Source organism: Neltuma alba, unplaced genomic scaffold, assembly GCF_004799145.2.
Source record: "Neltuma alba isolate B1F8T4 unplaced genomic scaffold, ASM479914v2 tig00012848_pilon, whole genome shotgun sequence".
Taxonomy (NCBI): Eukaryota; Viridiplantae; Streptophyta; class Magnoliopsida; order Fabales; family Fabaceae; genus Neltuma; species Neltuma alba.
In genome coordinates, this window is record NW_021637234.1 from 315,285 (window position 1) to 330,458 (window position 15,174).

At 32.3% G+C, this 15,174-nt stretch overlaps 1 protein-coding gene across 1 annotated transcript; it reads left to right on the forward strand.

Annotated features, from left to right (window-relative positions):
* The first annotated feature begins 3,419 nt into the window (after positions 1–3,419).
* LOC114731837 (pyruvate decarboxylase 1-like) lies at positions 3,420–7,226 on the forward strand. Its single transcript, XM_028919085.1, has 7 exons — positions 3,420–4,135; positions 4,228–4,391; positions 4,620–5,181; positions 5,956–6,044; positions 6,146–6,263; positions 6,452–6,640; positions 6,768–7,226. Exons 1-7 carry the CDS (start codon positions 3,653–3,655, stop codon positions 6,936–6,938), a joined length of 1,776 nt encoding a protein of 591 aa, XP_028774918.1. The 5' UTR covers positions 3,420–3,652; the 3' UTR covers positions 6,939–7,226.
* The last annotated feature ends 7,948 nt before the right edge of the window (positions 7,227–15,174 follow it).

The following is a 15,174-nucleotide window of genomic DNA, read 5'->3' on the forward strand; positions in this document are numbered from 1 at the left end:
AATTGCTAGAGCCTCTATTCAAAGAGGAGAACTAAGTCTAGATATTCTGAAAATTAAGAATCAGAAAGATTTCATTCTATAGCAATTTATAAGTGAGGCAAATTAGTTTGAGAAAAAACAATAAGTATAAATAGTTTAAAATAATTTATCATTTTTCTCAATTTTTCTAAATTAGTTAATTGGGTTTTATGTTAAGGACCAAAGATATTATATTTAAATGAATACTAAACAAATACAAACATATAATTTGGTTTTTTGTATTGATGACGTTGATTATTCATCTCAACCCATAAAGTTAAGTTTTTTTCTATTAGAATATAGTTAAAACAGAGATGACGGTCACCTCATTACTTCTTATTTTATTAGATATGATGCAGTGCAGTGATTTCATCAACTTGTTTGCAAGGGACTGAGTGAAAAATGTAACGATTGTGAAAATTGAAGGAAAAATGACTGAAAAATAATTGCTGAATTTTAAAATGATAGTGATTTTGATAAATTTTGACTTCTCAAAATTAAACTATTACAAGAATAGTCAAAACCAATACAAAAATAATGAGCATAACCTATTTATCATTTTAAAATTTAAGATGTATTTTTCTGTCATTTCGCCAAATTGAATTGTAACAAAATAACTTTTCGTACGCTCTAGTATTTTTTTAATTTAATATATTGAAGTCACAAAAGTGATTGATCGAATTGAACCCTACATATTTTTTTAATACAATTATTTATCTAGTATCAAGTATTACTATTTAACACTTAAAATTTATCAAATTCAAATAAGCATAATTTTTCAAAAGTAATTTTTTTTTTCTTTTAACAAGTTTCTAACCATGGCATGGACCTCACATATGAGAAATTGACTCATTTCCATTTCACCTATTTAACTTATGTTCCCATAGGTACGAGTACGACATCAACTATAATATAACAAATTATAATTACTGATAAGATAGCCACTTCAAAATATTAATATTAACAAACAAAACATGCTATCTAGACAAAGTACATTCATTTTTTTTTTTAATATGTGAGAATAAATTGCAATTGATTTATAATGAGCACTGAGTAACATACGCAAGCTTGTTGTACATTACAATATTATAATAATACTTCTTTGATCTTTAATATATGACATAATTGTTAAGTTAATTATGATTTTAAATATAATACTTATTTCTCGTATTTATTAATTTTTCTAAATTACTTCTATGGATACTATCTCAATCATAATTAAGTGAAGGAGCAATGATATTAATAAAGATGATTATTGTGTTTTAAGAAAAACATATCATATTTCTTATAATTAACTAACTTATCTAACTTTCTTAATTTAATCAAATTAGTTAAATAAGTCTTATACTACCTCCTGTCCTTAATATAAGACCCTGTTTGACCTTTATTTTGGTCCTAAATATGAGACCCCAATTCACTTTGTCTCTCATATTTATACATTTTTTTTCCAAAGTAGCTCTTCTAACAATGATAGTTCTAGTTAATACACTTGATTAGCAAGGATATTTTAGGAAAGACAATACCTATTTAGGACAACTAATTAACTCAACTTACTTCCTTAATTTTGTTAAATTAGTCAACTGGCTCTTATAATTAGAACTGAAGGTGATATTAAAGATAGGAAGAGTTCTCGTTCATTTCTCCTGGTTAAAATAACGGATGTCTGTCGAAAAAGGATGTACACGTTGGACTGCAACTAGAACACTAGTGAATATAATTGTATATATGACAGGATAGCATAGTGACCCTCACATCGACCAAAGAACACAGCGTATGGTTGAGTAGGGGGTTCAAAAGCAACCTCTCTCAAAAGTTTGAAACGTGCATCCAGCGCTAGTAAATAAATTTTTCAAATATATCTAATATTTTAAAATATTTTATAATACATCTTATATCTTAAAATATTTTTTAAGTGCATCTAATACTGTAAAGTATTTTTTGATACATTCAGCACTTTATTTTTTTAGATGTATTCAACACCTAAAAATATTATTTAGTGTATCCACCATAAAGATGAGAAAAGATTTCAAGATGCTGGACGTACTAAAAAATATTTTGAGGTATTAGATGTATGAGAAAAAATATTTTGAAATATTAAATGAACTTAACCCGAGCATTAAATATTAACCCAAGCATTAAATATATTCCCTTAAGAATCCTCGAAACATTGGTCTGCCCTTCATTAATTAATATAGAATGTTATGACTTGCCCGTCAAACACTCCTTCCCGTGCATCTACCCAAGAAAATAATTAAATAACCCTCCAAAAGAGATTATGCATATTTTCAAATTTACTGTACCGAACCCACAGCCAATACCACGGACCCTTTCCAAGTTAGTAAAACCACCCTTCGAACAACAGTCCACAGAACTAAGCGACAAAGATTTTAAAAAAAGTCATGAAAATTGCAAAATTCTAAATCAGATATTTAAAAAAAATGTTGTTATTTATAGTTCAATTATTGTCAAAACCTGTTAAAGTGTACTAACGAATTTTTATTTGAAATTTTACAATTTTCACTGTCTTATTTATCATTTTTCCTAATACTAATAAAATAAAAATATTGATGAAAGTTTTAAAATTAATGTGTTAAAAGAAATAATGGCTCAAGTTTAAGGCTTAGCAGGCTAAATTGCGATGGTTGAATCAGAATTAATGCAATTATGATTAAAATAATATAATTTAAGTAAAACATATAAAATATTCACATAAAATCCTAAAACGGGTGATATTTAAATAAAAGAGACATTAGTCCACAGGTAAATAGACCTTAATGTATACAAATCACATATAATCTAACAAAATAGAGTTAGTAAGGCATAATATGATATATTGCTATTTTTTTAAGGCTCAAAACCATATCATTTCAAGCTTAACAAGAGGGGGAAAAAATAAAATCCTATCTAATTGACATGTCCGAAATTTTCGATTGGATTAATTAAATAATTGATTTATTGACTAATCCAAGGAAGCTAAAGTCAAAATATGTTAAAATTTTAACCAATTTTGGGGCAATCGAAACTATAGGCACTAATAGTTTAACTTAGGTGAAAAAAAAAGGGACAATAGCAAAACAAAAGTGAAAATTACAAAATTGCAAATTAGGATTCGTGACAAATAACAACAAATTTTTAACAAAATATCTGATTTGTAATTTCACAACTTTCATGGTCTTTGTTTTTTGAATATTTTTTTCCCAAAAAAAAAAAAGCCTGGTATCTCTTTCAGTGTTTTCTTTGCAGATCAGAAAATTCAAAATTCACTCAAAAATTGTACCCCAAAAAAAAAAAAAATCCACTCAAAAGATAGTTAACTCTAAATTTATTTTTAATATAATAATCCAACTTGGCAAAGCTATAGTTTCTCTCTTTCCGGAGGCGCTAGCTGGGATTTGTCCACTCCATCCCCCTGTTTCTTTGCCCCTTCTGTAGGATTTCAACTTCCATTCCTGCCCATGGTTTCTAACATCAGCTTTGAGCTTTCCCTTGCTATGTGCTCAAGTGACAACCTTTATATATATCATCAACTTCTCTCAAAACTCCTTCAATCAACCCAGAAACAGTGATCCTCTACTCTAAACATCAATCCGTCAACCCCCATATTCACAATCACTCTGATTTCTCTTTTCTTCCCATGGAAGCTTCCACTCACCTTGGATCCGTGCCTTCATCCAACTCTGCTCCTGTTCCGGCTTCGGTCCGCCCTTCGGCCTGCAGTGGCACGCTCGGCAGGCACCTGGCTCGGCGGCTGGTTGAGATCGGCGTCAGTGACGTCTTTTCTGTTCCGGGCGACTTCAATTTGACCCTTCTAGACCACTTGATCGCCGAGCCTGAGCTCAGCTTGATCGGCTGTTGTAACGAGCTCAACGCCGGCTACGCAGCAGATGGCTACGCGCGCTTCAAGGGCGTTGGCGCGTGTGTTGTCACTTTCACCGTCGGTGGTCTCAGCGTCCTGAACGCCATCGCCGGAGCTTACAGTGAGAATTTGCCTGTGATCTGCATAGTCGGTGGCCCAAATTCAAATGATTACGGAACGAATCGGGTTCTTCATCACACAATCGGGTTGCCCGATTTTAGCCAGGAGCTTCGTTGCTTTCAGACAATCACCTGCTTTCAGGTAAGGCATTGTTCATGCTTCCTTCAAGTTCACTTGTGGTCAATTTTGAAGATTGACCTTGATATTGTAATGTGCTTATGATGACATTTCAGGCTGTGGTGAATAACTTGGATGATGCACATGAGCTCATTGATACGGCGATTTCTACCGCTTTAAAAGAAAGCAAGCCTGTTTATATCAGTATAAGTTGTAATCTACCTGGAATTCCTCATCCAACTTTCGGGAGAGACCCTGTTCCGTTCTACATTGCCCCAAAGTATGACTTCAGTTTCATTCATCACCTTTCGTATTTCAATATTCCTCTTTCTGAGTAAAACTAGTTAGGTACTTATTTCAAAAGCCAGAATTCTATGAACGTAGCAAGCAGTAACTGAGGTGTAGAGTTCAAAACAGTGTACGCTAATGTTAAGGAAGTAGTTTATGGATGATATGGATTCTTGATCTTAAATTCTTTGCTCATATTAGAACCTTGAACTTTATGCAGAGTGAGCAATCAGTTAGGACTAGAAGCAGCAGTGGAAGCAACAGCTAAATTTTTGAACAGTGCTGTGAAGCCAGTGATTGTAGGAGGGCCGAAACTTCGTGTAGCGAAGGCGCAAAAGGCGTTTATGGAGTTTGCAGAAGCCACTGGGTATCCAGTAGCGGTGATGCCATCAGCGAAGGGTCTTGTGCCAGAGCATCATCCTCACTTCATTGGAACATATTGGGGAGCTGTCAGTACTAGCTTTTGTGGTGAGATTGTGGAATCTGCTGATGCATACGTTTTTGTTGGTCCCATCTTCAATGACTACAGCTCTGTGGGATATTCTTTGCTGATAAAGAAGGAGAAAGCAGTTGTAGTGCAGCCGAATCGGATAACCATTGGCAATGGTCCTTCTCTTGGATGGGTTTTCATGGCTGATTTCTTATCTGCGTTGTCCAAGAAGCTCAAGAAAAACAGCACTGCCTTGGAGAATTATAGGCGTATTTATGTGCCTCCTGGCGTACCTTTGAAGAAGCAGAACGATGAACCTCTTAGAGTTAATGTTCTATTCAAGCACATTCAGGTATGATGCTAAAATCAACACTTGTTTTCACTGCTTTATTACAGCATGATCTGTGCAATTAGTATAACTAACAAGGTATCCTTTTAACCCAGTCATTGGATGTTAACTTAGGTATGCTAGCTATAAATTTTGTCCCTCAGCTTAATTTTGTTTTTCCCATCATGTTCCTTTCTGACACGGTAGAAGAGTTACTGAATCCTCTGCAATATAGAACGGAGCGCGGGTGAATAAACATTAGCGAAAATTGAAAGCTTTTCTTTCTCGAACTTCTAACGATGCATCTTGCTTCATCTTATGCTTGTTAATCTATCGTTTTACAACTGCATGCCGTGTGTTGACTATAAGAGTGTGATTACTGATTGGAGTTCTACCCTTGTGTCCTAATTGTGTAACTAAGTTAAAATAGTCTTGCTTCTTGTACAACTGTACAAGGTATCTGTGATTTTTGTGAACGTGCACCCCTCAGATTTGAGCCTAGTGAGCTATACATGTGGAGCTGTATTAAATAACCTAAAAAGTTTCTTACTCTGTCAAATCTGAGCCCTTCTTTGATATATTAAGAAATTAAAACCGTATCAGAACCCTCATGAGCTATCTGACTCTGCCCATTGATTGTTTGTGATTGAATCTGTTACTTGGGAACTAGAGTTTAAACATACAATTACAAGCTAATTAAGTCATCATATAAGTTAAAAATTCATTTGTATGGTTTCATTACATTCTTTCATCTTTGTGAGGTCCTTCATTTAAATTCGGTAATTATTTGGTCAACAGAACATGCTAAGTGGAGAGACCGCTGTCATAGCTGAAACTGGAGACTCTTGGTTCAACTGTCAGAAGCTTCGTCTCCCTGACAATTGTGGGTAAGGCATACAATCTCTACTTCAAGGAATTTATTCATTACTATTTGTTTTCTCCGTATGATATCTAAATTAACATTATCATTGCGAAATCCATCTTTCAGTTATGAATTCCAGATGCAGTACGGATCTATCGGCTGGTCAGTTGGTGCTACACTTGGATATGCACAGGCTGCGAAGTCCAAGCGTGTAATTGCTTGCATTGGGGATGGTAGTTTTCAGGTTAGTCACATGAGTTCAGAAGTAGAATGAAAGAAAAAAGAACTTATCCTGACGAGATAACCTACTTTATATCCTTTTTTCCTGTCATTATTAGTCTCAGTAATATAAATTAACAAGTTTTGATGTAACAGATTTGATACCAAAACATAACAAAGCACATTGACACTATCCTCCTTCCCATTATTCAGGTGACAGCACAGGATATTTCAACGATGATCCGCTGCAGACAAAAAAGCATCATATTCCTCATTAACAATGGAGGTTATACCATTGAAGTTGAGATTCATGATGGCCCATATAATGTGATCAAGAACTGGGACTACACTGGCTTTGTGAATGCCATCCATAATTCAGAAGGCAAATGCTGGACGGCAAAGGTTCACATAAATTATCTTGCATTTCCCTGTACTTGTGGATAGTATATCTGCAACCTCTTTACGTATAACAGTGTCATTCCTTGTAATGGAACATTCTGTTCATTGATCTTTCATTTTATGAATGTAGGTGCGCACAGAAGAGGACCTGATCGAAGCAATTTCTGCAGCTACTGGGCCTCAGAAAGATTCACTGTGTTTCATAGAAGTGTTTGCACACAAAGATGACACCAGCAAAGAGTTGCTGGAATGGGGTTCTCGTGTGGCTGCTGCAAACAGTCGTCCTCCGAATCCTCAATAGGAAGTTCAGCTTAGAACACTCCTAATGCTGTAACATTGTCATTTTGATGGACTTATTCAGCAAAAAAAAAAAAAAAGGATGTACAATAATTGGGAAATAAAAGTGTTCTTGGTGTTTCACAAGGACTTTTGTCTTTTCAACCTTGAACCGTATCCTAAATCTAGCATGTGTGGGTGCTCAATTGGAGCTCCTCCGAAGGTTGAAACTTGCTCAAAGATATACTCTCTTCATTTGAGTCTTCTATCTTCATTCTTCAGCACAGAGAAACCACGAATCATTTCTTCCTGCACAGCGATAACTCACCCACGACTCTGATTGGTTCAAGAGTGAGAGCCCGTTGGCCTTTTTTTATTGAGGAGGATTTTTTCCATTTTTGCATGCTTATAATTGATAAGACTTGAGGGCAAAGTAGCTTCTGTTCTTGTTCTTAATTTTACACACATGATAATTACAAGGCCTTCACTCTCCATATTAGCTCCTTGTTTAAGTGTGGGTTTCTTTCTAGGATCCGTGTCAGACTAATGCAACGAAATACTTGTCTGTTGCATCCATATGCCTGGTGCTTTATGTCCCATGATTTCATGTACTTGAATATCACTTTTTTTGTTTTTGGCCTGAGTACTTGAATATCACTTGCTGACTATTTTCCTTCCTTCTCAACAGTTTGGGGTTGGTAACTTCTTCTTCTCTCTCTGTTTTTTTTTTTTTGAAAAAATAGAAATCAGTTCATGACCGGTTTTCCACTGGTTTTCCTAGCTTTGATAACTTCTGTTTTGATTCTCTTAATACTCTAGGACATAGGGGCACAAGCCTGTAGAATAGATCCTGTTCAAGCAAGGTCGTTCTGTTCTTATTCTCTCTTTGACCATTTTTGGCCTTATTCCAGATTGGACCAGGCATCGATTCCTGGTCAAAATTTTGAATTTTTATTTTGAAAAAGAACTCATTTTCCATCTCAAAAAATTATCATGTTATTTTCTTACCAAGTCTTGACTCTCTTTTTTCCACTTGTTTTTATGCTATTCTTCTTTTTATTATTACCATCATCAATCTCATTCTCCCTTCGAAGTCCTAACACCTCATCATCTTTTTTTTGGTACCTCATGCAACTTACGTCGCATTCTGCTACTAAATAAAGCATGACTTGTTTGTTTACATTTATTTTATTCATTTTAATTTTTCTTTGAAAAATACAAAACTATATGCATATGCAACAAAAACCAAAATTTTTGTCATTTTTTAATAAATTGCTATAGCTGAATAACATATACTATCTCCGGTTCTAAATATAAGACTTATTTTATAGTGTAATTTTCATTACAAAATGGGTTTTATATTTAGGATACGAGGAATAATATTTAACCTTGTCTCACCAATGAAAAAGTGGTATTTGATGAATATGAGATTGGTTGTGATTATATTTATTTTAGCTTCAGAAATCAATTTTTTTTCCCCCAAAATAGAATCATAAAAAATGACCTATTCCGCTGGAGAATGAGAATATTGGGTCAGTCCAATAGAGAAGCAAGAAGACATAGGTACCCATTGTGCCATTGCCATTTCGGCACCTCAGTTCATCATCCGATGATCAATTTCCATTTAAGCAAGAAAGCAAGAAGACCAGTTCATTTAAAAAGATTTTTAACATGTCATGGAGCTCTGAATTATGCACTCCCTCCACTTCAATTATAAAGCGGATTTTGTAAACTCTTATGCTTCCATATATAGTGAACTTTCCAGAGTTCTTAGAATAACTAATAACTTTATTTTTCTAAAATGCCTCTAGGACTAGCAGTGTGTGTGTGTGTGTAAAGATTACTTCTATCTAACAAAATAGTTGATGATTGGCAGTGTTTAAAAAAGTAGGGTAAAGTTGGAAAAATATGAAATCTTAACTACTTAATTATTTTTTCTTGATTCAAGTGTTTTAGTTATTTAAAACCAGGGTAGTATAAAAAGGTACAAAAGCTTCAAAAATCATATATCATATTTAGGGACAAAAGAAATCAGATCTTTCCGCATACGCCTATCTGTTTTGGCCCTTCCACATATACACGTGAAATGAACTAATTTGGATTAAATCGACCAACATTGCTTTTGAGAGAAAATTTTCAAAACAAATTTACACCGTAATCCACATTTAAGACATATTATAATAAGAGATTGCTAATTAATACATATGTACAAAAAAAAAAGTTAAAATCATTAAATTTGTCATGAAATTCAAGTGATTTCTAATATTACGCTTATTGACTATGTTAAACTCTAATATCCTATCGTATTAATTTCTATTCTCCGTCTACCCTTATTAAATGTGGGCATATATGAGAAAAATACTGAATATTCATTGAAACTATCAAAATGTTTTTAAAAAATGACCACAAAATTCTTCTAGAAAGTATCTTATAATAAGAACCAAATGGAGTATATATTCAATACCAAACATTAAAGCACCTGATAGCATCAAAATTATCATGAGGTCTTAATGAAAGAATAAAATCATTAAAAAAATTCCAATAATAAATAAGCTAACTAATATAAATCTCCTGGTCATTTTTTACACAAAAAGTTGTTATGAAACCGAATTAAAGATGAGAACAATAAAAAACTGTCCAGTGTCCACCCTTGAATTCTCGTGATGCGCTTAAAAAGAAAACAATAAAAAACTAAAGAACTAAATATGGAAAAAAGAAAAAAAAAGTCTAAGAAAAATACCTCTTGAATTTTAACTTTTTAAATTGGTATTGTTTACGTCACTTTAATAATAATTGACTATACTTAAAAAGCAAACAACAACACATCTTTGTAATAATTTCTAATTTGAGATTTTGAAATTCAAGAATTTTTTTTGGGAATTTTCTCAAAAAATAATTAAAGATGAGAACAAAGAACTAAAGAAAATCACTACCTAACACTCATTCATTTGAATGTAATCAAAATGAAAAAGAAAAAAAAAAGGGAAACTTTCAAATATCTTTTGTATTTTGTCTTAATTACATGAACCTCTCTTCTATTTTAAAAGTATAAACTTAAGTTCAACCGTTAACTCTGTTAAGAATATTCTAAAAAATAATTTTTTAATTAAAATTTATGTTGAAATACTTTCCATTTACTAATTTACCTTTCATAATAATAAATTTCCAAATTTTGGCTAAAACTATCTTGAAGAATTTAAACTTTTCTCCTTTATGTTGATTTTATTTTTTATTTTTTCAAATTGTTGTTTGTTTAATGTTTTTATCATATTGGGCCAAAAAATTAAGTAATTTAGTTAATGTAAAAATAAAAGAATATTGATAGAAATTTGATTAGTTCTTTAAATAAATATATAATCCATCAAATTAAATAAGTTATAAATGCTTGCAACAATTTTTTTAAAAAAATTTAAATTACTTATATAATTTTCCAAACTCACATAATTTATATTATATGATAAAAAATGAGCATTCAAAATATTTTCTAGCCATCTAAAAGAAACTTTAAGTTTCAATATCTCATGAAGAGTTAAAATTATATAATTCTATAATATAATGAAAATAAAAAATGTTATAACATAATAAAATTTTTGAAAGTATCTGTATTATAATTATTTATTGTGGTATCAAAAATTATTTTCTTTATAGATATAAATTTTTAAATAATATTTATGTTAAAGAGGAATATTTGGTCAAAATAAAAGTTTTAAAGTCAAACTTAACAATCAACTAACTGTTATATGGATGTAAATGAAATTTTAAAAATATATGAGAGGTTTGTATAATGTATATTTTAAGTTTAATGAAGATTTATATACATTTTTAAAATAGAGAAGAGATTTTTGTAATTTAGATAAAACAGAGGGTTAGTCAATTTATTTTAGTCGGAACTTGGAAAGTTTTTTTTAAAAGCACTTTTCATAATTCAAGATAAAATTTCTCTAATATACTTTATATACCATAAAATTATTTTTAAAATCATGGTTTGATTTCCACTCAAATATTCCCTTAATAAATAATTAATATTGTTATAAAATTATAAATTGTACTGAATTATAATTATTTTGAGTGTAAATAAAATTTAGACTCGGCCGTTTATATTTCTGTAAACAATTTATGGTTGACTGCGCTACTTTAATTTTAAATTACTACATCTATAATCTATTACAGGTAGTTTAAAATTTGACATGTTTAGGGGAGACAGTGAGAGAGATACAACAACAAAGCCTTATTACATTAGGTGAAGTTGGCTACATAAACAGTGTGACACACGGTACTCTACAATGACAAAATATTTAGGTAAATTGTTAATCAAAATATTTGGATTCATAATTTTATTAAGTGTTCTCTTCAATTTTTCTTTTCTACTTTTTTTTTCCCCAGAGGACATGATCATTCAGCGGCTTTCTTTGAATGTGCCCGAGAGAGAGAGAGATAATGTGAAAAATCATAAGGACAACATTAACTAACCCTTTAATATAATCAAGCTAAGTCTTGGCATAGATTTTTTTTAAAGAAAAAATAAAGCAATATATTTATAATATATATAGGAGAATACTTAGGTCAAGTTAATTACATCAAATAAGTCTAAGTATCCAATTAGCTTCTGCCATCAGTATTATTTAGACACATCATCACTTAACCTCTTGTAACCCACCGTTAACGCTGATTGTCTGAGGAGACGACAAAACTGCACTCGGAGGCCACTTACAGGTGGCCACGACGAGAGCGGGAATGCACTCAAAATGGCGTCAGCCGTCAATCTACAGCGAGGGGTAGGACAAGTGGTCGGAGTTGCGGCCGATGACTCAAGAACGGGACAAGTGCAAAGGGAGGACTTCTCGGTGGTCAGCAGGTATCTGACGGAGCGGCAAAGATGTTCGAAGGGCCGGTGGATGATGGGGATTGGATCGAAGTACCAAGGAGGCGATTGGGTTCTAATATTTTTTTGGCTAACGGTATGTACTAATATTTTTAAATCACATGGCGAATTAAAAAAGCAATTACGTGTCGAGTATATACTAATATTTTGAAATCACATGGCAAATTGAAAAGCGATTACTTGTCAACGTACAATAATTTGAGTATTGTTTAATCACAGTGGAGGCTTTTTTATTCGAAACCTTATCTTGACGCGTGAATGAAAGATTAAAAATATTTGCAGAGGATTATGACGTCTAAGAATCCTTAGTAGTTGAAGGAACACAAAAGTCAAGTCAAACCGAACAGCTGATGGCAATATTTTGCCTTATAAGATCTGCTGTTCTTGGGAGAGATTATTCTCTTAAATTTCCATTAATGGCTTCTTCTCCGCTCTGGACTCTGCGACAACAAGAGACAATAGTCCGGTTGCTGATACCGGGACTTGTTTCTAGTGGGAGAAATTGGAGGCAATGACTTTAATTGACCTTTTGCTTTGCGAAGGAGTTTAGCGGAGATCAAAACTTACGTGCCTCATGTGATCAATGCAATCTCTTCAACGATAAGAGTAAGACTTACTAAATGCTATGCGATCCGTTTTTATATACTTTTCATGGGTGAGCTCACTTAAAATGCCGGTTGCAGGATTTGATAAATTTAGAGGGCTCAAACGTTGATCGTTCTTGGAAATTTTCCAATTGGATGCAGTGCATCCTACTTAACAATGTTTCAGAGCAATTACCATTGTATCATTCTCCCACAAAATTTGGTAATATTCTGATTCCACATTTCCATAGACGCTATCATAATATTCTGATAAATTTGTGTTAACCTGGTGAAATAAATTATGGGTTTTATAGGTCCCAAAGCTTTTTGAGGAGGTGGAGGGGCATACAATTACAATGCTTCAAAAAGATGTGAAAGTAAAGGAGTGAAAGCTTGTGATGATCCTTCGAAGTGCATAAGCTGGGATGGTGTTCATTTGACAGAAGCTGCGTACAGATTAATCGCAAGATGTTTATTAAAAGCATCCTAAATTTGCTGACTTGTGATTGAAGAATAAAGCCTTTGAAAGTTTTAACAGCCTTTGAGGTTTGCTGGGATTAATTATGCTTATGCTCTTCATGCTACCATCTTTGTCAACCATCAAAGTTAGCACTGCTTATCCTTCTAATTTTTGTTTCTTTCACTTGAGTACGTATTTGTCCTCTTTATTTGTTACTGTGTAACCTATACTTCAATCTTTTCTTTTATTTAAGGGTGAAGGTCTATCTAACACCCTGATTGTTTTTCCCTTATTTTTAGGTATACCAAACAATGCGATTTTTTTAGTTGTGTGATTCTACGTATACCTTTTTAAAATTAAATGGTGCAACTTTAACCATTACTAATGGAGCATGACATGGCTGACATTTGAGATAGTAGTATAATTATAAAAAAAGAGAGTAAAGTACTCTGATTACATTTTTTTTCACTTTAATTACATAATTTGTTTTTCTATTTTTAAAACATGAATTTTTTTTCTATTTTTAAAACATGCACTTCAATTACGAATACTTTAAAAAGTTTCTAAAATATATTTTTAAATTAAAATTTGTATTAAATTGAAAATTTTATTTACTAATTTTCCCTTAATATTTTAGTGTCTCTTTCTTCTAATCATCCTTCAGAGGCCTCTCTCCTGTATGTTGGAGCACGAACATGATTCTTTTAAGATCGCCGTAAATTTATTGCCGCGGTTCGAATTTCTTAAGATATTTCACACTACGATTCCAGCTAAAAAAGTCAAAGACGAAGGGAAAAAGCTATCCAAATATGAACTCAGATTAAAATGGAACTCCGAATTCTTTCCAACGTGTCTTTTCTTTTATTGTCCAATTTGGTGAGATCAGGTTCAGATGCTCGTTCCTTCGTTCTCGTCTTAGTAGTAGACTTTGCTGATGAAGCGAAGCTCAGTGAAGTATAGCTTCTTGGTAATCAGTGAGAGATTCAAAACATTTACAATCTTTGTAAATTGTGAGAAATTCTGCGGGCTCAGGAAAACACCCTGGATCTGTTCAAAATCAACTACTGACATCGACGACGAAGTTCTTTCCGGCAAAGGCCTTTTCTCCACTGACTTCAACTTTATCCAATGAATGTTTGTCGTCTTCTTTAGCCTGTGTTGCCTCGCCAAATGATAAAAATTTCCAATACAAATCATTAAAAAGAAATCTTAGAGAAACCATTGCACATTTATTTCAAATAGAAAAGCGTAAGGACTTCATTCAAAATCGAAGGAAATGATAAGGACTTTTAAATTAATTTTTCTTTTAATATACGCATAATGAAAAACAATGTTATTACTGCTGTTTAAGAGTACCATTTAAAAAGGGGTTACTATAATTTTTAGTCCATCAAGTTTTTCTTTATTTTGGTTCTAGTTCCTTAAGTTTTAAACCATGGGTTTTGGTCCTTCAAAAGGCAAAAGGGTTCAAGTTTTTTTTTTTTTGGATTACAAAGACCAATATTTTAAATGAAAATAAACTTGAGGAATCAAAACCTATTATTTAAAATTTAAAGGATCAAAATCAAAATGACAGTAAATTGAATGACTAAAATTTATATTAACCCTTTAAAAAATTATATATAAAATGCGGATTTTACAATACTTAACTTCCAAAATGAACCAAGTCTACTCAAAAAATTCTAACTCACATGGATGGAAGGTGAGGGCATAATACTTCATCCAGTCCTTGTTGTAAACTTTAAATAACTATTTCACGAATAACAAATAATTAGTTAAAAATACACTTTTGTTTCCAAATATGCCGTTATAATAAATAAAAAAAATGATAAAGAGAATGTGTGGGAAATATATATAACAGTGAGAAATAATTAAAGACAACATTGGAAAAAAATACATTAAATATTAAGATGAACTCAAACTAAAACTTATAAAATAGATCACACTACTTCTCAAATTTAAAGTTTATAAATAGGATTGGAGGGAGTAATATTTTGAAATCACATGGCGAATTAAAAGCAATTGCATGTTGAGTGTATACTAATATTTTGAAATCACATGGCAAATCGGAAAGCAATTACTTGCCAGAATACAATTATTTGAGCTTTCTTTAATCATACAATTATTTGAGCATTATTTAATCATAGTGGGACATTTTTTGTTCGAAAGCTTATCTTGACACGCGATTGAAAGATTAAAATAGCAGAAGTTATGACGTCTAGAAGCCTTAGTAGTTGAAGGAACACAAAAGTCAAATCGAAACAGCTGATAGCAACCTTTTCCCTCATAAGGTCTGCTATTTTTGAAACTTATTATTCTCTTTACATTTCCAACA